Raw genomic sequence first — 22,981 nt, forward strand, 5'->3', positions numbered from 1 at the left:
CCAACATCCCTCTGCCTGATCCCATCTCTCCCACCACCATCCCTCTGCCTGATCCCATCTCTCCCACCACCATCCCTCTGCCTGATCCCATCTCTCCCACCTCCATCCCTCTGCCTGATCCCATCTCTCCCACCACCACCCCTCTGCCTGATCCCATCTCTCCCACCACCATCCCTCTGCCTGATCCCATCTCTCCCACCACTATCCCTCTGCCTGATCCCATCTCTCCCACCACCATCCCTCTGCCTGATCCCATCTCTCCCACTGCCATACCTCTGCAGGGGGCCTGTACGCTTGTCACTGCATTGAAAGGGGGCCTGTATGCTGGTCACTACATTGAAAGGGGGCATGTACGCTGGTCACTACATTGAAAGGGGGCATGTACGCTGGTCACTACATTGAAAGGGGGCATGTACGCTGGTCACTACATTGAAAGGGGGCATGTACGCTGGTCAATACATTGAAAGGGGGCCTGTATACTGGTCACTACATTGAAAGGGGGCATGTACGCTGGTCACTACATTGAAAGGGGGCCTGTATACTGGTCACTACATTGAAAGGGGGCATGTACGCTGGTCACTACATTGAAAGAGGGCATGTACGCTGGTCACTACATTGAAAGGGGGCATGTACGCTGGTCACTACATTGAAAGGGGGCATGTACTGTGTGGTCTGTGCTAGGGGGTCTGTACTGTGGGGTTTGTGCTAGGGGGGTCTGTACTGTGGGGTTTGTGCTAGGGGGTCTGTACTGTGGGGTTTGTGCTAGGGGGGTCTGTACTGTGGGGTTTGTGCTAGGGGGTCTGTACTGTAGGGTTTGTGCTAGGGGGTCTGTACTGTGGGGTTTGTGCTAGGGGGTCTGTACTGTGGGGTTTGTGCTAGGGGGTCTGTACTGTGGGGTTTGTGCTAGGGGGTCTGTACTGTGGGGTTTGTGCTAGGGGGTCTGTACTGTGGGATTAGTGCTAGGGGGTCTGTACTGTGGGATTAGTGCTAGGGGTCTGTACTGTGGGATTAGTGCTAGGGAGCCTGTACTGTGGGATTAGTGCTAGGGAGCCTGAACTGTGGGGTTTGTGCTAGGGGGCCTGTACTGTGGGGTTTGTGCTAGGGGGCCTGTACTGTGGGGTTTGTGCTAGGGGGCCTGTACTGTGGGGTTTGTGCTAGGGGGCCTGTACTGTGGGGTTTGTACAAGGGGCCTGTACTGTGGGGTTTGTGCCACTCTCAGTCAGTGTATCCCATAATAGGGTGTCTCTCACAGTATATCCCATAATAGGGCCCCTGCTCCCTTTTATGGGATATACTAGTACTGATGGAGCCCTTAATATGTGATATATTGGGAGAAATGGTTCACGCAAGCAAAATACAGGGGACAAAATGGGTGGGGTCTATAAGGGGTGTGGCTTCTGAGAAATGGGAGGGGTCAAAATAGAAGGGCGGGGTCTTGCGCCCCCCCCATCTTAAAACCTTACCATCCGCCACTGTTCAGAACATCAATAACAATATAGATCCTGAATCCCCAACCTGTAAGTTAAGAAGGGTTCAGCACTCAGGATCAAAGATACAATCCTATATATATATATATATATATATATATATATATATATATATATATATATATATATATGTATATATATATATATATATATATACAGTGCTTTGCGAAAGTATTCGGCCCCCTTGAACTTTTCGACCTTTTGCCACATTTCAGGCTTCAAACATAAAGATATAAAACTGTAATTTTTTGTGAAGAATCAAAAACAAGTGGGACACAACCATGAAGTGGAATGATATTTCAAACTTTTTTAACAAATAAAAAACTGTTAAAATTGGGCGTGCAAAATTATTCAGCCCCCTTAAGTTAATACTTTGTAGCGCCACCTTTTGCTGCGATTACAGCTGTAAGTCGTTTGGGGTATGTCTCTATCAGTTTTGCACATCGAGAGACTGAAATTTTTGCCCATTCCTCTTTGCAAAACAGCTCGAGCTCAGTGAGGTTGGATGGAGAGCGTTTGTGAACAGCAGTTTTCAGTTCTTTCCACAGATTCTCAGTTGGATTCAGGTCTGGACTTTTACTTGGCCATTCTAACACCTGGATATGTTTATTTGTGAACCATTCCATTGTAGATTTTGCTTTATGTTTTGGATCATTGTCTTGTTGGAAGACAAATCTCCGTCCCAGTCTCAGGTCTTTTGCAGACTCCATCAGGTTTTCTTCCAGAATGGTCCTGTATTTGGCTCCATCCATCTTCCCATCAATTTTAACCATCTTCCCTGTCCCTGCTGAAGAAAAGCAGACCCAAACCATGATGCTGCCACCACCATGTTTGACAGTGGGGATGGTGTGTTCAGGGTGATGAGCTGTGTTGCTTTTACGCCAAACATAACGTTTTGCATTGTTGCCAAAAAGTTAGATTTTGGTTTCATCTGACCAGAGCACCTTCTTCCACAAGTTTGGTGTGTCTCCCAGGTGGCTTGTGGCAAACTTTAAATGTCACTTTTTATGGATAGCTTTAAGAAATGGCTTTCTTCTTGCCACTCTTCCATAAAGGCCAGATTTGTGCAGTATACGACTGATTGTTGTCCTATGGACAGAGTCTCCCACCTCAGCTGTAGATCTCTGCAGTTCATCCAGAGTGATCATGAGGGACGGCCAGGTCTTCGTAGATTTGCAGTGGTCTGATACTCCTTCCATTTCAATATTATCGCTTGCACGGTGCTCCTTGGGATGTTTAAAGCTTGGGAAATCTTTTTGTATCCAAATCCGGCTTTAAACTTCTCCCCAACAGTATCTCGGACCTGCCTGGTGTGTTCCTTGTTCTTCATGATGCTCTCTGCGCTTTAAACGGACCTCTGAGACTATCACAGTGCAGGTGCATTTATACGGAGACTTGATTACACACAGATGGATTCTATGTATCATCATTAGTCATTTAGGTCAACATTGGATCATTCAGAGATCCTCACTGAACTTCTGGAGAGAGTTTGCTGCACTGAAAGTAAAGGGGCTGAATAATTTTGCACGCCCAATTTTCTGTTTTTTATTTTTTAACAAAGTTTGAAATATCCAATAAATTTCGTTACACTTCATGATTGTGTCCCACTTGTTGTTGATTCTTCACAAAAAATTACAGTTTTATATCTTTATGTTTGAAGCCTAAAATGTGGCAAAAGGTTGCAAAGTTCAAGGGGGCCGAATACTTTCGCAAGGCACTGTATATGCTAGAGGATTGGTACCCTTTAATGCTGTAAATATACTGTATTCCAATATAAAACAAAGAGAGTGACCACAATTCAAGATTGACAGTACTTAACCACTTGCCGACTGCCTAACGACTATTTATGTCGGCAGTCAGCCCCTCACAGGCAAAGTGACGTAGTACTACATCGCTAGCCTGTAAGACTCTAGGGAGCGAGCGCGCGCCGCTGGAGGCGTGCTCCGGCTCGCTGACGGACCCCCCCGCGCGAGTGACCGGCGAACCCGATGTCCGCCGATCACTCGCGATCGTCGGTTACATCGGGAGAAAGGCAGGCGGCTAATGTAAACAAAGCCGCCTGTCATTCTCCCCTGTGTAACAGCACAGATCATACGGTCCTGCTATGTAGGACTGTTTATCTCTGCTGTTACACACACAGCCACATCCAATAACAGTTAGAAGCATGCCCCTAGGGACACACTTAACCCCTCCCTCTCCAATAAAGTTAACCCCTTCCCTCCCAATGTCATTTTTACTATGTATAGCACTGATTACTGTAGTAATGTCACTGGTACCCCCAAAAGTGTCGAAAATGTCAGTCAAGGGTCCGATCTGTCCGCCGCAATGTCGTAGTCCCGCAAAAATAATCGCAGATCGCCGCCATTACTCGTTAAAAAAAAAACAATAAAAATGACAAAAATCTTTCCCTTAGTTAGTAAACGCAATAACTTTTGCGCAAACCAATCAAAATACGCTTTTTGTGTTTTTTTTTTTTTTTTACCAAACATATGTAGCAGAAATCAAATTGGCCTGAAATATTAAAAAATTTTGATTTTTACATTTTTTTGGGGGCATTTCATATACAAAAATGTGAAAAATATTGTTATTTTTGCAAAATTGTCACTTTTTTTTTGTTTATAGCGCATGATCAAAAAATTGCACAGGTGACCAAATACCACCAAAAGAAAGCTCTGTTTGTGGGAAAAAAAAGATGTCAATTTCATTTGGGTACAGCATCGCACGACCGCGCAATTGTCCGTTAAAGTCACGCCGTGCCGAATCGCAAAATAGGCCCTGGTCAGGAAGGGGGTAAAATCTTCCGGGGCTTAAGTGGTTAAAGAATAACTCTACCATTAATAGCTCTCTAGCAGTAATATTGTGTCTGCACTAAATAACTATCAGAGTGCACTCTGTATACTGATGGGGGCCCCCTTTACACTGAATTGCAAGAGTCTCCTGGATGAGTGAGGCCTTACTACGCTTCACCGGCAAGAAATCCTCAGCCAATCCAAAGAAAGTATTTGTAATCCACAGTAAAGGTCTTAAATCAACTGTCATTCCCAGGGTAATAATCAGCAATTGTAATCCAAACAGATGAAAGAGGAGAATAGATTCCGCTACTTCACAATAGGCAGTCAGCCTAACACTATGATGAGGGCGTAAGGCCTTCTCTGCCTGCCATGCACTATGCGAAACTACGGTGTCCGTTGGCAACCGTTAGAGTTAATAGGGCCCTCTGCTAAACAACTCTGCAGTCCCTTCTGGCTCAGTCTAGGTGTATGTCAAACTCTGACTGGATTTCTCTCACCCAAGTTCCCGAGCTCCATTCCCTCGGTCTCCGTCAGCAAGGTCCCGCTCCCTTAGTGACTCTCATGGCCTCTCAAAGCATCCGTCCCGCTCGGTCACACTACCGGAATCCTTCCACACACCGCTCGCTCCAACTCCGTGTTCTCTGCCAGGCCTCCAGCCTACTCTTCTACGCTCCACAGTAGCTCTTCCCCTTCCTTCCAGCATGGTGTCCTCGAGGCAAGAGAGCGAGAGTTGATCCCACCCCCCTTTATAAAGACACTCCCAGCAGGCTCCACAAATTCCATTGCTCCCTGGGAGAAGAGTCTTGTTGCAAGGCAGTCTATGGTCCTCCCTCCTCCCGGAACTACATCTCCCATAATTCACAAGCTCACACTTCTTCAAACTTTAATAACAGAACAACAGTCTGAACAACACTAGCCTTGCGACCAGGCTACATCCTCCCCCCACTTGAACATCTTTAGTCCCCAAAGATAATGAAGTCTCTTTCTTCATGTAGACAAGAATAATCTATATTAAGAGTCTTAATCAGCTATCTAAAGTGACACTCAGAGCAACTGAAAGTTGATTAATAAAAACACTGTCTAACAAATTATTGTACATGTCATCTGATAAATTTGGGTCACTCTCACAAAAGGCCAAAAAAAATCGGTAGCAAACCTAATAGTGTCAGTGGGTGGAATGGAACTTTCTTCATGAGAATTATCAATAGAAGAGACAGCCGACAACATGGATCGCTGTGCTGTTGGAATCTGTTCTTCAGAACTTCCCCCAAAGTACTGTAAGTCAGTCGCTTAGGAGGGTGTATTTCCCGTCTCAGTCTAGAGGATATTCCACTATCACTTTCAGGAATGTCTTCCTCCACTTGCAACTCAGAATTGATCAGTGAGCTCTGCCTGCCATCAGAAAGGTCTATTTCATCCAGAGGTGTTGGCATTTCCAGACTTGGACTCCCATACAGATCTTCAAACGATTCCATGGGAGAAAAACTTTAATTCTCAACAACAGATTCTTCCAATCCCAAAGAAGGGGAATTTTCATTAAACAACTGACCCGTAGGGATCATTACGGTCTCTCTCTCTCTCCAAAGGTCTCAGTTCCACATTAGTTATAGGCGGGCTGGGCTCGGGACTACTTTCCCCGTTTAGGAAGAGGGGCAGAGGGCCAATCAGCGCTGGATGGAGACTGCTTACAAGAAGAATTTTCCTCAAGGGATGGGCACCACCAATCAAAGATAACACTTTCATCTTCGCTATCACCCTCTTCTTCCAACACACTAGAAGTTTGAGGATCCCGTGAAGGCTGAGGCCGCAACTTAGGAACTCTGGGAGTATCCTCCTCCTCAGTCCATTCAGTCGATGTTCTGACGGCTTCAGTGATAGGCAACAGGTGGTTTCTATACCATGCTTTAAGAGGCCCCACTTTACCTTCTGGATGAATCTGGTAGACTGGCAGTGCAGGAAGCTTTTTATGAACAATAAAAGGCTGCGGACGCCACCGGTCAGCTAGTTTATGCTTTCCTGGCACTCCCAGATTTCTCAGAAGTACTTTGTCTCCTGGTTGCAAGTCCTGCACCCTTACCTTTAAATCTAAGTTTTTCTTATTTCTCTTGTTCTCGACTAGCAGAGACTTCCATAGCTTTCTCATGAGCCAATTTCAAATTGCGCCTAAGTCGGTCAAGATAGTTCTTGTAAGAAGCTTGTGAAGTATGATCCACTGAGGTGCCAAAAGCCAAATCTATGGGCAGTCGAGCCCAACTTGATCATATTCACTCCATTTTTGTTTTTTTCAAGAGGTAGTGTCCCCAACATGTTTAGCAGGGTTCAGTTGAATCTCTCCGGCTGAGGATCTCCCTGAGGGTGATATGGAGTGGTCCTAGACTTTTGAATGTCCAGCAATCTACACAGTCTTTTAATCAGCTTACTCTCGAAATCTCGACCCTGGTCGGAATGCAGCCGCTGTGGCAAGCCATAGTGAACGAAAAACGTCTTAACTAACATCTTTGCTAAAGTGGTAGCCTTCTGGTCCCGAGTAGGAAAAGCCTGAGCATATCGGGTAAAATGGTTGGTCACTACCAGAATATTACTATGTCCACCCAAATCAGGTTCGAGACACAGAAAGTCAATACACACCAACTCCATGGGACCATGGCTCTGTAGGTGACCCATATCAGCTGCTCGATGAGGTAATGTTTTCCTTTGAATGCAGCGTATACAGGAGTGGCAATAGGCCTCCACTTCTTTTCTCATAAATGGCCAGTAAAATCTGTCTCTGATCAGCTGGAAGGTTCGATCAGGCCCCAAATGACCATGGGAATCGTGTAGCGCTGCCAAAACAGTCAGCCGATATTTTTCTGGTAACATCAGCTGACACACTCCATCTAAGTCTTCCACAGCATTTACTCGGTCGACAATCCCATCCTTCAATTTCATCCTTTCCCAGTCCCGATGGACTACTTTAGTTCTCACTATAGAACTTTCCACCAAGAGTTTAGGGTTATTGGTTTTCAAAGCCCTCTGTACTACTGCTCCCAGGGGATCTTCTCCTTGAGCTTTTCGCATATCTTCTTTGTATAGTTGAGGAAGTTCTTCATTTCTTACTTGGGTTAAATCACAATAGCATCTAGGCACCCCTGAAGGGGAAACCCCAGCTACCTCAGCTCCCATGGCTCCTTTCAGACAATAGTCCACCCCTTGGCAGGTGGCTTGCACTCGTTCAGAGGTGAGGTGAACCCATTCACGTTCCTTTATATCAGCAGGATGCGGGCGTCTAGACCAGTGGTTCTCAATTCCGGTCCTCGGGACCCACTAACAGGCCAGATTTTAAGTATTACCTTGGGGGATGCAGACTAGAATACTGCAATCACTGAGCAGCAAATGAGATCACCTGTGATGTAATTTAGTTATCTTGCAAACCTGGCCTGTTGGTGGGTCCCGAGGACCGGAGTTGGGAACCACTGGTCTAGACAATGCATCGGCATCTAGATTCCCTTTCCAGGCCGATACTTCAAACTGAATTGGAATTCTGAGAGAACAGCTAGCCACCTATGACCGGTAGCATCCAGCTTGGCCGTGGTCAGCAGGTAAGTCAATGGGTTATTGTCAGTCTTGATCACAAAGTATGCTCCATAAAGATAGTCTCTGTTTGTCTACCACAGCCCATTTGAGAGCCAGGAACTCCAGCTTGTGAATTGGATAATGTTTCTCTGATGGAGACAAGCTGCGACTAATATAAGCAATAGGGCGCAGCCTTCCTTCAGCTTCCTGATACAGCACTCCCCCCAAGCCATCTCTGCTTGCATCCACATGTAGCTCGTAGGGATTTGCCGGATCTGCATAGGCCAAGACAGGAGCCTTATTGAGGCTCTCCTTCAACTTCCAAAAGGCCTGCTCACACTTGGTATCCCACTGAGCTTGGATGGATTCTTTGGACCCTCTAGGTCCTTTCCTTAACGCCGCCATCTTCCGAGGTGACATGCCCTCTTCCTCAGTTTCCCTCTTCAGCAGCTCATTCAAGGGTCTGGCTATTTGAGAGAAGCTGTGCACGAACCTTCTGTAATAAGAGCAGAATCCTAAAAAAGATCGCAATTTAGTCACATTTGTGGGTTTTGGCCAAGAAGTGACAGATTCCAACTTCTTCGGGTCAGTGGACACCCCTGCCACGGACATCACATGACCCAGGTAGGTAACGGATGTCTGGTAAAACTGGCATTTCTCCAGGGATAACTTTAGCCCTTCCTCATAAAGTCTCTGAAATACCTTCTCCAGACGAACCTCGTGTTCTTCCAGGGTCTTCTAAAAAAATAATATCGTCAAGATATACAAGGACTTCGATGAGATGCATGTCCCCCACAGTGTTCTCCATGAGCCTTTGGAAGGTTGCTGGGGCTCCAGCTAATACCTGGGGCATGCTGTTGAACTCAAAGAAGCCCAACGGGCTGATGAAAGCAGCCTTCTCTCTATCCTCAGGATGCATGGGTATTTTTGATAGTACCCACTCTTTAAGTCGAGAACACTAAACCATTTAGCCCCGCATAAGCATTGCAGAGCATCTTCAATGTGAGGAGTAGTGTATAGGTCAGGAATGGTTTGCCGGTTCAAGGTGTGATACACATCTGGATGGTTCCATTCTTCTTGCGGACCACCACTATGGGTGAGGCGTAAGGACTACGGGACTCCCGTATGACACCTGACTTCTTCAGCTCGGCTAATTGTTCTCGAAGGTCTTCCAAGTCACTCAGGAGTATCCTCCGAGCTCTCTCCCTAAAGGGTCTGTCCGGATTCGGTGTTGGGCACTTTTAGCACAGCCCACATCATAATCGTTTTTGGAAAACAGCTTCTCCCATCGGGACAATTGTGTCTTCACCCGCTCCCCCCACTTGAAAGGGATGGGTTGGCGGCTAGGAGAAGTGTCTCCTGACTCCTTTTCCTTATCCTTCTCTTCCTTCAATTCAGAAGGAGTCAACGGAGAGGCAGCACTCACATGTCCCAACACCATTCTAGGCTTCAGGCGCACAGGTTGGGTCGTGATATTCCGAACACTTATAGGAATCTTCCCACCATTCCTCTGAAGAACCCTGGTTGGGACCACTTCCGGCACCAGCTCAATTCCACTGTCTTCTGTTATCAGATCCCCTTCCACCATCACATAGGGGCCCTGGCTGGTCCCAGGACAGCTTTACCGCAGCCTTCATGCAGGTCCTCTCTCCGGGTTGCAACACCTGCTCTTTGGTGTCCAACCTCCAGAGCTTCCCTACTTCTTCAACCGGGGTCTTCCGCTCTTGCAACACCCGCTGAAAAGCTGATCTCAGCCTAGGGTGCACCTCTTCCTCCATTGACCCTTTAATTGCCAAAGGGGTAAGCATCCATCAAACCAGATCAGCGTTGGTGCCAATAATCAACGAGTTCTGCTTGGCACCCGGTGGTCGGGGGCATGCTACAGCCAGGGTGTCGAACTATTCCATCTTCGCCCCTACTGCAGGCTAAAAAGATATCTTCACGGGGATATATCCATCATAGGGGAATTTTTCAGGTCCTAGACCCCAGATCTCCAATTCTTCCAATTTACATAAAGGGGATGTGCTTCAGATGCTTCTGGTAGAAATCTTTATAGAGCAAGGTCACTTGGGCACCTGTGTCCAATAAGGCCTTAGTAAAAATGCCTTCCACTTGTAGGGGCACAACAGGGGATGGCCCCACTAGCTTCCTGGGCATAACTTCTCTAGTGGACCGGAACAGTCTCCGGCAAGCCTTAGTGTTAGAGTCTCTCACCCTCCGGGGCTTGGGACCTTTGGGGTGTTCAGTAGTCTGTACCTTAACTGACTTGGTTCTCGGAGTTCTCAATTCTCTATGTTGAAGAGGAGTGGAGGTATCAACTCCCTGTGTCTCTCTACCAGATTCAGGTGATCCCCAGAAAGATATAAAGGCATTGGGGAGGGACGGGGAGGCACACCCCACCCCACTGTGACCCTGAACATTCTCATGACTGCCGGAGTTCAGGCTTTTAGTGGGATTCTCAATTGGCTCCTTCACTGAGGTCCCTGCAGTTTTCCGCCTTATTATTGAGAAAGAATTTCTGTATGGCCTTTAGCAAGTCCTCCATTATCTCAGGACTGAGGCCCCGTTTTGGACATTGGGCCTGGAAATGCCCCTTTTCTCCACAAGCGAAACATCTTCGATCCCAGGGAGAAAAAAGATTTGACCCTTTGAAGGGTTTTTGCATCTTGGGGACCTTCCCTTGGGCTTCCATGACCTGCATAAGGGTATGGCACATTTGGGTCTGTGCTTGAGCTACCTGGAGCATCACATCAGCTGTTGGTGAACCTTCCTCAACTTTCCTCCTATCTGCAGCCTCTTCTTGATGGTTCAACTCCAACTCAGCTTCACTCTCATCTTCCGAGAGGCTATTCTCCACTCATACTAACCGAGCGGTAGCCCTCTCCCTTCTCCCCTCATTGTTCAACGGCTCCTTTACCCCATGGCTTTTTTCGTTTAACAGAGCTTCTTCTTCCCGGACTTCCCACATGAGTTCAGGGTAAGTAGGAGTATCCTTGACTCCTCTTAGTAACAATTTTAGAACAATCGGATGATTGGGCCAAGCTCCTTGTAACATCCGATCCAGCCGCACCTGGTCAGCCTCCTTAGAGTCAACGCCTTTCCTCAGTAGAATCTGATGCAGCATTTTATCAACTCGGGAGATGTATTCTGACAACTTTTCTCCTCTCTGTTGATGAGTGTGGTTAAATTTGTATAACAGATCAGTGGTTTTCTCCACTCGCCCGAACACATCGAAGAGGGCCTTCAAATAATAATCAGCCGTGCAGTTCTTGTTCCCCATCTGCAGGTTCCGGATCACTTTTGCCGCAGGGCCCCTCAAGCTCTCACTTAATCTCTGCCTCTTCACAGACTCAATCCACTCATCCACAGCCAGGGTGGCCTGAGTCATCCAGCTCTCGAAGTCCTCTTCACCTGAGAAAGTGGGTGACTACCCAGAAAAAAAAATGCAGCTTGCGGTAATTTTGTCCAGCCCCATTTACTCAATTTTGGACCAGACTGTCCACCAACCGACTCATATCAGCAAAAAATGAGGCGGGAGGTATGGCAACTTTGTCTCCATCTTTACTCATGGAACTTGGACCTGGATGAGGGCTGTCTGGAGGGGAGGGGGATCTCTCTTCTTGGTTCTCCTTCTTCAAGGAGAAAAACACTTTAGCTGAAACACTTTCCTCCAGCACCAATGCTTCCGTCTGGAACACATCAGGTACATCTTCTCTCCATTTAATCAAGGCTTGAACTATATCCAAGCCATAATAAGCCCTAGCATCCAGGATATAGGCTGGTTGTCCTGGAGCTAAGGCCCGTACCCACCGTCTAATTTCGGTTTATGTATGTTCAGTTCCTGCGACTTCCATCACTTTGGTCCAGATTGGCTCCTTGGGACAGTGCCCAGGACCGGGCAAGAGTTGGATTCATGGCTTCTCCCATGACTGGCCCCATGGGAGGGACATTCAGGGCTGAAGTGGCACTGTATATCCCAGGGGAGCTCCCAAATGTAGCCCTGCTCCCAGGGGAGTGGCTTAGTGCAGACATATCCTCTTCACTTCGATGGCCCTGAATGATCTCCGACCCACCTGACACTATTGGTTCTGTCATGGTAAATAATCAAGAAGTTTAGTAGGGTTCAGCACTCAGGATCAAAGATCCAATCCTCACACACACACACACACACACATATATATATATACTAGAGGATTGGTAAACTTTAATGCTGTAAATATACTGTATTCCAATGTAAAACAAAGATTGACACTACTTAAAGAATAACTCTACCATTAATAGCTCTCTAGCAGTAATATTACGTCTGCACTAAATAACTATCAGAGTGCACTCTGTATACTGATGTGGGCCCCCTTTACACTGAATTGCAAGAGTCTCCTGGATGAGTGAGGCCTCACTAGTCTTCACTGGCAAGACATCCTCTGCCAATCCAAAGAAAGTATTTGTAATCCACAATAAACGTCTTAAATCAACTGTCATCCCCAGGGTAATAATCAGAAATTGTAATCCAAACAGATGAAAGAGGAGAATATATTCTGGTACTTCACAATAGGCAGTCAGCCTAACACTGTGATGAGGGCAAAAGGCCTTCTCTGCCTGCCACGCACTATGCAAAACTACGGTGTCCGGTGGCAACCGTTAGGGATAATAGGGCCCTCTGCTAAACAACTCTGTAGTCCCTTCTGGCTCAGTCTAGGTGTATGTCAAACTCTGACTGGATTTCTCTCACCCAAGGTCCTGAGCTCCGTTCCCCCGGTCTCCGTCAGCAAAGTCTCGCTCCCTTAGCGACTCTCAAGGCCTCTCAAGGCGTCCGTCCCGCTCAGTCACACTACCGAGATCCTTCACACACCGCTCGCTCCGACTCCGGTGTTCTCTGCCAGGCCTCCGGCCTACTCTTCTGTGCTCCGCAGCAGCTCTTCCCCTTCCTTCCAGCACGCTGTCCTCAAGGCAAGAGAGCGAGAGTTGATCCCGCCCCCCTTTATAATGACACTCCCAGCAGGCTCCACGAGTCCCATTGCTCCCCGGGAGAAGAGTCTTGTTGCAAGGCAGTCTATGGTCCTCCCTCCTCCCAGAAAGATACCTCCCATAATTCACAAGTCCACACTTCTTCAAACTTTAATAACAGAACAACAGTCTGAACAACACTAGCCTTGCGACCAGGCTACATTACGAAGGCCCAAAAACTCATAACCCAATTTATTTGGGTGAATGGTAGAGTACGTTGTCCCCGACACATACGTTACAAATATAGGAAGGCCGGGGGTATGGGAATTCCAAACATAAGAGATTACTATAAAGCCACAGTCCTGGATCAGTTGAAATCCTGGGGCCAACCGCTAGCAACCCAACACTGGTGTTCCATTGAACACCTATGGATATAGTCAGGCACTCTAGAGTCCCTCTTATTAGTGGCTACAATTTCCAAACAGACCATTCAAACGAATAGTCTGACTATATTGGGAGCTTTATCCGTTTGGAACCATGTGTACATGCACGGTGAACTAGTAGGCGATTTACATTGAACTACTGGTCACCCTTGACACAGTGTCTCATCTTCTCCCAGATGTTTCCTTTACAAAATGGAAATATTGCCATATCTCAACCTTAAGCGACATCACAGACAAAGGCCAATTTATTTCCCTTCCAAGCTTTATGTTATATTGTGTTGTGAGAGACACAGGACTCTGGTCTGGAACAACGGATGTTTATTTAGTACTCTCTGTACAGCATTACAGGACAGCTCTGTATATCAATACATCTCTACATGTCTCTAAGATGGCCACTCTGCCCCTTGACCCTTGTCATCACTCCTGGGTGAAGCCAGCCTTAAAGCGACAGTACATGTGAAACTCTTCAGGTATAACACCTTCCATCCATCCCAAAAAAAAAAACAACAAAAAACAAAAAAAAAAAAACACAACAAAACGAGAACAGGCATAAAACAGTAACTCATAATTGTCCAATACAGTCCTCCAACTCGGGATATTAACATGGCTTCTTCTGCGTCCGGATGTGAGAACAACTTCCAGGGACGCTACGGGGAGAACATGGCAGCGAATCACTTTCGGCGGGCCCGTCGAAAGTCTCGTAACCGCTCTTGCATTCGAAACTGGTCAGGATGGTGACAGTGTCGTTGAGGACGGGCACCCGGGACCTCGGGGCCGGAGGAAACAGGGCTGGCCGGAATGGACATCGGCGGGGGCCAAGAGGGGATCCCCTAGCTCAGAGGGTGAACAGACCTCTGGACCAGGGCTGGAGGGCTCTGTTGGAGCTGAGTTCAAAAGTTCAGAGTCCTCCCAAGCATCAGTCTCAATGCCTTCTAATCTGGTAGGAGCAGATCCTTGAGACACTGAAGGTGCAGCCGATGTCAGGAATTCGGGCAGCTGAGAACGAGGACGCAATTGGTCCGCATGCCGTCTGCAAATGGAACCATCTTCCAGGCAGACCCTATACATTTTGGGTCCCAAAGTCTCTGCGACGATAGCAGGAAGCCAACGAGTGTTGGAAGCGCTATAAGATCGGGCCCATACCTTTTGCTGGGCTGTAAACCGGGGAATCTCGTCATGTTCGACCCTCTTGTCTTGGGACTGCCGTACATGTTCCTGGACCGTTTGAGGGCGGAGCATATCCAAAACAGTCCATGGCTGCCGACCCAAAAGAAGTTCAGCTGGAGTTTTCCCAGTGGTTGCATGTGGTGTGGTTCTGTAAGCAGAAAGGAAGGAGTCCAGCTGCTGGGGTGACAGGGACTGTTGTTTACTTGTAGCCACAGTAGCTTTGAAATAGCGTTTGAAGGTCTGTACAAAGCTTTCTGCTTGACCATTTGTAGCCGGGTGGTAAGGTGCGGTCAACTTGTGTTTGATGTTGTGGGCAGTCAGGAAACTCTGAAACTCCTGGCTTGTGAATTGTGCACCGTTGTCTGTGACAATTTCTCTGGGGTATCCAAACGTAGCAGCGAGATGGAAATCATCGCCTTAGTCGTCGGCTGGGTAACAGGAGTGACCTCAGGCCACTTTGAATGGGCATCAATAATGATCAAAAAGGTGTGTCCTTTGATCGGGCCTGCAAAGTCCAAGTGTAGGCGAAACCAGGGAACCGTGAGCCAAGTCCAGGGCTGGACGCACCCTCGAGGAGGGTCTCTTGCAGTTTGTGCACATCCAGCACACGCATTCACATATGTCGTGATATCGGAGTCGAGGTTCGGCCACCACACATAGCCTCGGGCCTTTTGTTTCATACGTGTGCCCCCGGGATGACCAGTATGTAGCAAGTCCAAAATGTGTCTCCGGAGGGTCTGTGGAACGATCACTCGGTCTCCCCATAAAACACAGTTGCCAGCCACAGTTAATTCCAGACGCCTACGGAAGTAAGGTTCATAATCCTGTGTGACAGTTGCAGGCCAACCGTACCGTACCCAGGAGAGTATTGTCTTAAGGAAGGTATCCTTGGCTGTATGGGCTGCTACTTCCCCGGAAGACAGAAAGGACAGGCTGGTGTAAGGACAACTCTTGACAGGTGGAGAAGAGTCTGTTAATGTCCTTGTCAGATGGGATATGGCGTCTGCATTAGCATTGGCATCATGGCTGCGATACTGGATTTTGTAGCTATATGCTCCCAAGAATAGGGCATAGTGTTGAAGACAGGCCGCAGTCGTCTGGGAGATGCCTTTGTCAGGGCTAAAGATCTGAAGGAGTGGTTTATGATCAGTCAGTATGGTGAATTCCCTACCATACAGGTAAAGATGAAACTTCTTAATTGGCCATATGAGCGCCAGAGCCTCTTTGTCAATGTGAGAGTAATTGCTTTCTGCTTTTGTCAAGGACCTGGAGGCGAATGCCACAGGTTTCTCTGACCCATCTGGTAAAATGTGAGATAGTACAGCCCCTAGACCATAGGGTGAGGCATCACAAGCCAAGGTGAGAGGCCTTTGGAGGTCATAGTGCACGAGCATGCGTGACGCCAACAGCTTTCGCTTAGAAACTTCAAAAGCATGTTGGCATGTAGCTGACCAGTTCCATCTGGAGTGTTTCTCCAAAAGCTTGTTTAATGGAAACAAAGTGTGTGCTAGATCCGGCAGGAATTTGTGGTAATAGTTCAGCAAGCCCAGGTATGATCGCAGCTGTTGGACGTTGGTTGGGGCTGGAGCTTTTACTAAAGCATCAACTTTGGCTTCCGTGGTGTGTATACCCTCTGCATCCACAAGGTGGCCACAAAACTCCAATTTAGGTACCATGAATTGGCATTTCGCTAATTCCACCTTTAGACCCTGCTCTTGGAGTCTCGCCAACACAAGCTCCACGTTACGCTTGTGTTCCTGGTCCGTCAGGCCCGTTATGAGCATGTCATCTAGCAGACACTGTGTGAAAGGAATGTCCGCCAAAATCTCATCCATTTTGCGTTGCCAAATGGCTGGGGTGGAGGCTACACCAAACACCATCCGATTGTATTCATACAGTCCCTTGTGAGTGTTGATGGTTAGAAACTTGCGGAAAGAAGGGTGGACCTCAAACTGTAAATAAGCTTGCCTGAGATCAGGCTTGGTGAACTTTTGACCTCCTGCAAGAGAGGCAAAAATGTCATCTACTCTGGGTAGGGGATACTGGTCTATCTCCAGTTGAGAATTTAGTGCCATGCGGAAATCGCCACAAATGCATAAGTCCCCATTCGCTTTCTTTACTGGTACAAATGGTGATGTCCACTCACTGTGCTCTACCTTTGAGATGACACCTTGTTCCTCCAGCCGGCTTAGTTCAGCTTCCACACCTGCTCGGAGTGCGAAAGGTACCGTCCGAGCTTTGAAGAACCTAGGCTGGGCGTTGGGTTTCAGCCTGAGTCTCACACAGTCATGCTTTATTTTTCCCAAATGGTGATCAAAGACTTGTGGGAATTGCTGTTTCAGGGATTCCACCCATCCCTCTTCATCCCCTGATGGGATGGTCACGGTGTTGCAGGGGTTAATGGCGATGTTTGGCATGCCAAAGTAAGCAATCCAGTCTCTCCCAAAGAGAGGGGGTCCCCCATGTTCTAGGATATATAATGGCATTCTTTTCATCTGACCCTTGTAGGATACCTGTACTTTCACGTACCCCAGTGGGTGGAGTTTCTGCTTTGAGTATGTCTGCAGTTTGATTGGTGTTGGACGGACAGTTGTTCGGATCAGAAGTTTTCTCCATTGTTTCTGGGTGATAACTGAAACTGCTGCTCCTGTGTCTACATCCATCTTGAGTTTCTTTCCTTCCACGGTTACCTCTACAGTCATTGCTGAGGGTGCTGAATGCATATAATGTATGTCCAATCTGTGGAGCACTTCCTCATCCTCTGATTCCAATGACGATGTATATCTTCCCACCATATATGCCTTTTTCCTGGTGTTCAGAGGTTGTTTATTTCGCACCTTCTTACTACAGCAGACTCGTTTCAGATGGCCCGCCTTACCACAATTATGAAACTGGCAGACTTTGTGATCATGGTCTGTATTCCCACAACGGTAGCAAGCTGACGTCCGGGTTGGTGAGGTTCTATATTTACAGTTAGCTGCAGTTGGTTTGAGTGCTGTTCTGAAAACTTCCTCTTTAACCTCTTCCCTTCTGCTCTGGGGGTTCAATGCCTCTGTATCTTTCACAGCCATTTCCATCACTGAAGCTATCTCAATTGCCTTTGTAAGGGTAAGGTCTTTCTCTGTTAACAGTCTCTTTTGGCTAGACTCACTATTTAGTCCCATGACAAACTTATCCCTCAGTGTAGTTGGTAAGTACTCCCCAAAAGAAGGGGAGGCTAGTCTGCGAAGGGCGAGCACATAAGCCTTAATATCTTCACCCGGCTGCTGCTGCCGCTGATAGAACCGGAGTCTTTCTGCAATCTCTAGTGGTTTAGGCTGGAAGTGATTCCCTAACAGTGTCAGGAGCTCTGCCAAAGTCTTAGTTGCTGGTTTTTCAGGGAAAAGGAGATCCCTAAGAGTGTCATATGTCCTAGCACCAACCAGTGTCAGAAATACTGCTACTTGCCTGTCGCCTGGGATGGCATTGGCAGCAAAATATTGTTCCAGTCTCTCAATCCAGGAGCTCCATGTTGTCTGTTCTCCATCAAATTCACTTAATGTCCCGATCAATGACATTTTCCTGCTGGGCTCTGTGGGTGTTTGTATCCAGCTGACAATCCAGAGGTTTTTTTTTTTTTTTTTCTTTTCCTTTCTCACACGGATAGTAACCTTGTAAATCCCACCCTCGTCGCCACTGTTATATTCTCCGTGTTGTGAGAGACACAGGACTCTGGTCTGGAACAACGGATGTTTATTTAGTACTCTCTGTACAGCATTACAGGACAGCTCTGTATATCAATACATCTCTACATGTCTCTAAGATGGCCACTCTGCCCCTTGACCCTTGTCATCACTCCTGGGTGGAGTCAGCCTTAAAGTGACAGTACATGTGAAACCCTTATGCCATAAATTTAGCCTAGCTAAATCAGAATATCTCACATATGCCAAACTAGCGTACTTTCTCAATAGAAATAACTTAACCTCTTTAAAAGTGCCCAAGGAGGCCTGGGTCTTCTAGCACGCTACATCTCCCAAATCAAAATTTATAAGCTTATTCTATAAACTACTACACTCCAACAGTATTTCAAAGAACCCCAGCAGTAGAGAAGTGGGAAGGGGAACTGGGAAAAACTTTCTTGGACCAGCAATGGTTACAAGCCATTTCCAATAACTACCGTTTCTCTAGGTGCTCCAGTTATTGGGACACGGCCCAAAAGCTGCATCTGTGATGGTACCTTACCCCGTTTATTCTAGCCAAATATCCTAACGGTAATTCTAATCAGTGTTGGAGGCAGTGTGGACAGGTTGGCACCCTGTCTCGCATGCTATTGCTCTGTCCATACTTGCGTAGCTTTTGGAACAGCATATTTAAAATTATCTCCATGCTAACAGGCGTTCTACTTAAACCCAATATGGAACAAGCCATACTGATTATAGGTGTGTCTAACATTCCGGTGCAGTTACGGCCTATAACTATGCAAATCCTGATGGCAGCGAGATCAGCTATCATGAGGAATTAGAAATCAAACTATGTCCCCAATGTAAATGAAGTCACCAGACTAGTGGAAGAAATATATGGCTATGAGAGAATTTTAGCTTATAGGGATGGCTACCTCAAAAAATTTGAATCTAATTGGAAACCGTGTCGATCACTGAATGTATAACCTGGTTTACGGTACTCTGATCATTGCTTCCCAAATTGGCACTTACAAATGTACCAAATGTTTTCTCTGCCTATTTAAGGATGATTGTTTGCAATTGTTGTAGTCTGATGAAATCTTTTATAACATTAAAATCGATCAGAAGGCAGCGCTAACAGGTATATATAAATAGTAAATCCGTGTATACTGTGATAAAAATTATATACAAAATAAAGTGCACAATGTGATCAAAAGTTACAAAATTCATAAATATTAAGGTGCATAAGTAAAGTGCAATCATATGTCCATCGTGCAACCATATGCAATAGTGCAAAAAATAGATAAAGTGCAGTCCAAAAGATGGTTCCCTTCAGTGGAACTTAAGTGCTGGAAAGTGCTTAAATAATCCACAAATGTGCCCGGGTGCTCTCAGGAAGAAAATCCCCCTATGGGGATGCACTCACCAAATCTAGGAAAAAAGCAAACCTTGAACAGACACAATGTCCCCTGGATGGATCCAGCACAACCTCTTAAAGAATGTCTTTGTAGTGACTCCTCTCCTTTTATAACATTACTTGTACTATCTGAACTTTTTCTTACCATAGTATACGACTTACATATGTGAAAATGTTGATGAAGTCCAGTTCTGTCACTTTTATATTTGACAACTATACGTTTCTTTTTTCCTCTGTACCGTTATAAAACTCTAATAAAAATAATTTCAATAAAAACTTTAATAAATTACAGTATGTTATTTTATTTCCTGATCCCAGTGCTGGACATTCAGACATTGTGCTTTCCCTGTTATCGCCCATAGCCTCTTATTATCACACTAATACCATTCTTGTCCCTTCCTCTAAACTTTATTTCTAATATCTTATTAATTTCTTTATATTACCCCCCCTCCATGTTAATCTGTTCCTGAACCCATAACCACACTTCCCCCATCAGTAACCCCCAAACTTGAGGTACCATCTGACCAATCTTGGTGGACATCTTACTGGGCTGATACTTTGGTGCTGATTAGTACCAGTCATTTCTATGAATGACACAGATTTGTGGAGGTGGCCCCAAGGAATATGAGTCTGTGTAAATTGTGGTCCTAAATAGGGTAAAATGTCTTGGAAACCTTGATATACAGATGAATGTATTGGTTTACCCTCATAGTTATGGGGCAGACATCTATCCAGTTAAGATTTTATCTGATTATACAATCAGGTAACCAATTGTTATTTACATAAGAAAACAAAATGCCCCTTATTGATTCCATTCATCACCCTGCAATACGTTTATTGGTGTCTGTGCTTCTTCTAGGTGAAGTCATTTTGGGTCATCTCCTGATGCCATGGCGGCCTCATCTTCTTCACAGGGTACGGTTGCTTATACTGTACTAACCTTTTTTTCCAATAGTTTCCTCCTTCTCACGGATATTGCAATTAGATTAGAAAAAGACTTGCACATCCATAACCTGTAATTTCCTATAGTCATCTGGTAAAACCACACATTGTTTAGGAGCTTTCATAAATTCCACATTTGCACTGTGTATTCATATTTATTACTAATGGAAAAAATCTTATGAGATGGCCCAGTGATCCATAAGTGGCTGAATGACCCCCAAATTTTATTGTTATTTGTGTAGTTCTTAACCCCTTCACACCAACGGAACGCAAATATGCGACCTCGGCTTCAGGGGGTTGTACCAGGGTGATGCCTGCAGCTAGAGATCGGCTTTCTTGTACTGACAACCGATGCGGCTAAGCAGCCACTTGGTTGTCTTTTCTAGGGAGTGGGAGGGGACATTCCCCCCCCCCCCCCTCCTGCTGCCTTCTGCGGATCACCTGGGTCTCCCGTCCCACCGAAAGACCTGAACGATCAGCCAGCACGTCTGCCGGCTGGCTGAGGACCCAAACAAAGCCGGATTCAGCTTTGATGAGGTCTTGGATGTAAAAACACAGAATCAAGGTCATGACATCACTTTCAGGTACTGGAGCCTTAAAGGCGCCAGATTTAAAAAAAATAAAAAAAGATGGCATTCAAAACAGCCAGACTTGGCGATGTGAATGCTTTTAAGTGCAGAGGAGGGATTTTGGGTCTTTTAGACCCCCAGATCCCTCCATAAAGAGCACCTGTCACTGCCTATTAATGTCACAAGTGACGTTTACATTCCTTGTGACAGCAAAAATGTGATCAAATTTTTTTCTTAAATGGACAGTGTAAAAAAGAAGTTAACGCATACGCAGTGGCGGCCCGTGCATAGGGGGCGCCAGGGCACCGCCCCCCCTAAAAAAAAGAAAAGAAAAAAAAAAGACAAAAAAAAGACAAAAAGAACAATAAAGTTCGGAAAAAAAAAAATCGGTTCCCCGGCCAATGTGGTGGCTAAAGGGGGGGTGGCTGCCTTCTGGGGGCGTAACCTGGGCGCAGGAAAGAGCGCTTGGCCACCCCCACCATCGTGATATCCTGGCTATGATTGGTCCAGTCTCCAGCCTGGACCAATCATCATCCAGGATATCGCTGACGTCGCAATGGGGGCAGTGCCGGTGCGTGCGTCAGTCACTCACCGTCACCGCTGCTCAGAGAAGAGGAGAGGCCGCCCGCCGCTTCCCGCCGCCGAGACGAGGGAGAAGGACCCGCCGTAGAAGAGGAGGAAGAAGCTGAGCCGCGCTGCCGCCAGGTAAGTTTGAAGGGAGCGTGCACGCTGGTCTCTGCATTGAATGGGGTACAATGCTGTGTGCACTCTGCAATAATTGGGGTACAATGCTGGCACTCTGCAATCATTGGGGTACAATGCTGGCACTCTGCAATCATTGGGTACAATGCTGGCACTCTGCAATAATTGGGGTACAATGCTGGCACTCTGCAATAATTGGGGTACAATGCTGGCACTCTGCAATCATTGGGGGACAAAGCTGGCACTCTGCAATCATTGGGGGGCAAAGCTGTGGCGCTCTGCAATCATTGGGGGACAATGCTGTGGCGCTCTGCAATCATTGGGGGACAAAGCTGTGGCGCTCTGCAATAATTGGGGGACAATGCTGGCACTCTGCAATAATTGGGGTACAATGCTGGCACTCTGCAATAATTGGGGGACAAAGCTGTGGCGCTCTGCAATAATTGGGGGACAATGCTGGCACTCTGCAATAATTGGGGTACAATGCTGGCACTCTGCAATAATTGGGGGACAAAGCTGTGGCGCTCTGCAATAATTGGGGGACAATGCTGGCACTCTGCAATCATTGGGGTACAATGCTGGCACTCTGCAATAATTGGGGGACAAAGCTGTGGCGCTCTGCAATAATTGGGGGACAATGCTGGCACTCTGCAATCATTGGGGTACAATGCTGGCACTCTGCAATAATTGGGGGACAAAGCTGTGGTGCTCTGCAATCATTGGGGGACAATGCTGGCACTCTGCAATAATTGGGGGACAATGCTGTGGCGCTCTGCAATAATTGGGGGACAATGCTGGCACTCTGCAATAATTAGGGTACAATGCTGGCACTCTGCAATAATTGGGGTACAATGCTGTGGTGCTCTGTAATCATTTGGGTACAATGCTGTGGGCACTCTGCAATCATTGGGGTACAATGCCGGCACTCTGCAATAATTGGGGGACAATGCTGTGGCGCTCTGCAATCATTGGGGGACAATGCTGTGGCGCTCTGCAATCATTGGGGTACAATGCTGTGGACACTCTGCAATCATTGGGGTACAATGCTGTGGGCACTCTGCAATCATTGGGGGACAATGCTGTGGCGGTCTGCAATCATTGGGGTACAATGCTGTAGCGCTCTGCAATCATTGGGGTACAATGCTGGCACTCTGCAATAATTGGGGGACAATGCTGTGGCCCTCTGCAATCATTGGGGGACAATGCTGTGGCGCTCTGCAATCATTGGGGTACAATGCTGTGGACACTCTGCAATCATTGGGGTACAATGCTGTGGGCACTCTGCAATCATTGGGGGACAATGCTGT

At 46.8% G+C, this 22,981-nt stretch overlaps 1 protein-coding gene across 1 annotated transcript in view; it reads left to right on the forward strand.

The window, feature by feature from the left end:
* Positions 1-20,351: 20,351 nt before the first annotated feature.
* The window catches only part of LOC309556402 (NACHT, LRR and PYD domains-containing protein 3-like), a gene marked incomplete at both ends in the record, with an annotated part of 545,473 nt that continues 542,843 nt past the window's right edge, over positions 20,352-22,981 (forward strand). Inside the window, one exon of the mRNA XM_082258866.1 lies at positions 20,352-20,376. Coding sequence (XP_082114992.1) covers positions 20,352-20,376 — 25 coding nt within the window. The remainder of the gene's footprint in view (positions 20,377-22,981) is intronic.

Source organism: Pelophylax lessonae, assembly GCF_965119305.1.
Source record: "Pelophylax lessonae genome assembly, chromosome: 5".
NCBI classification, from domain to species: domain Eukaryota; kingdom Metazoa; phylum Chordata; class Amphibia; order Anura; family Ranidae; genus Pelophylax; species Pelophylax lessonae.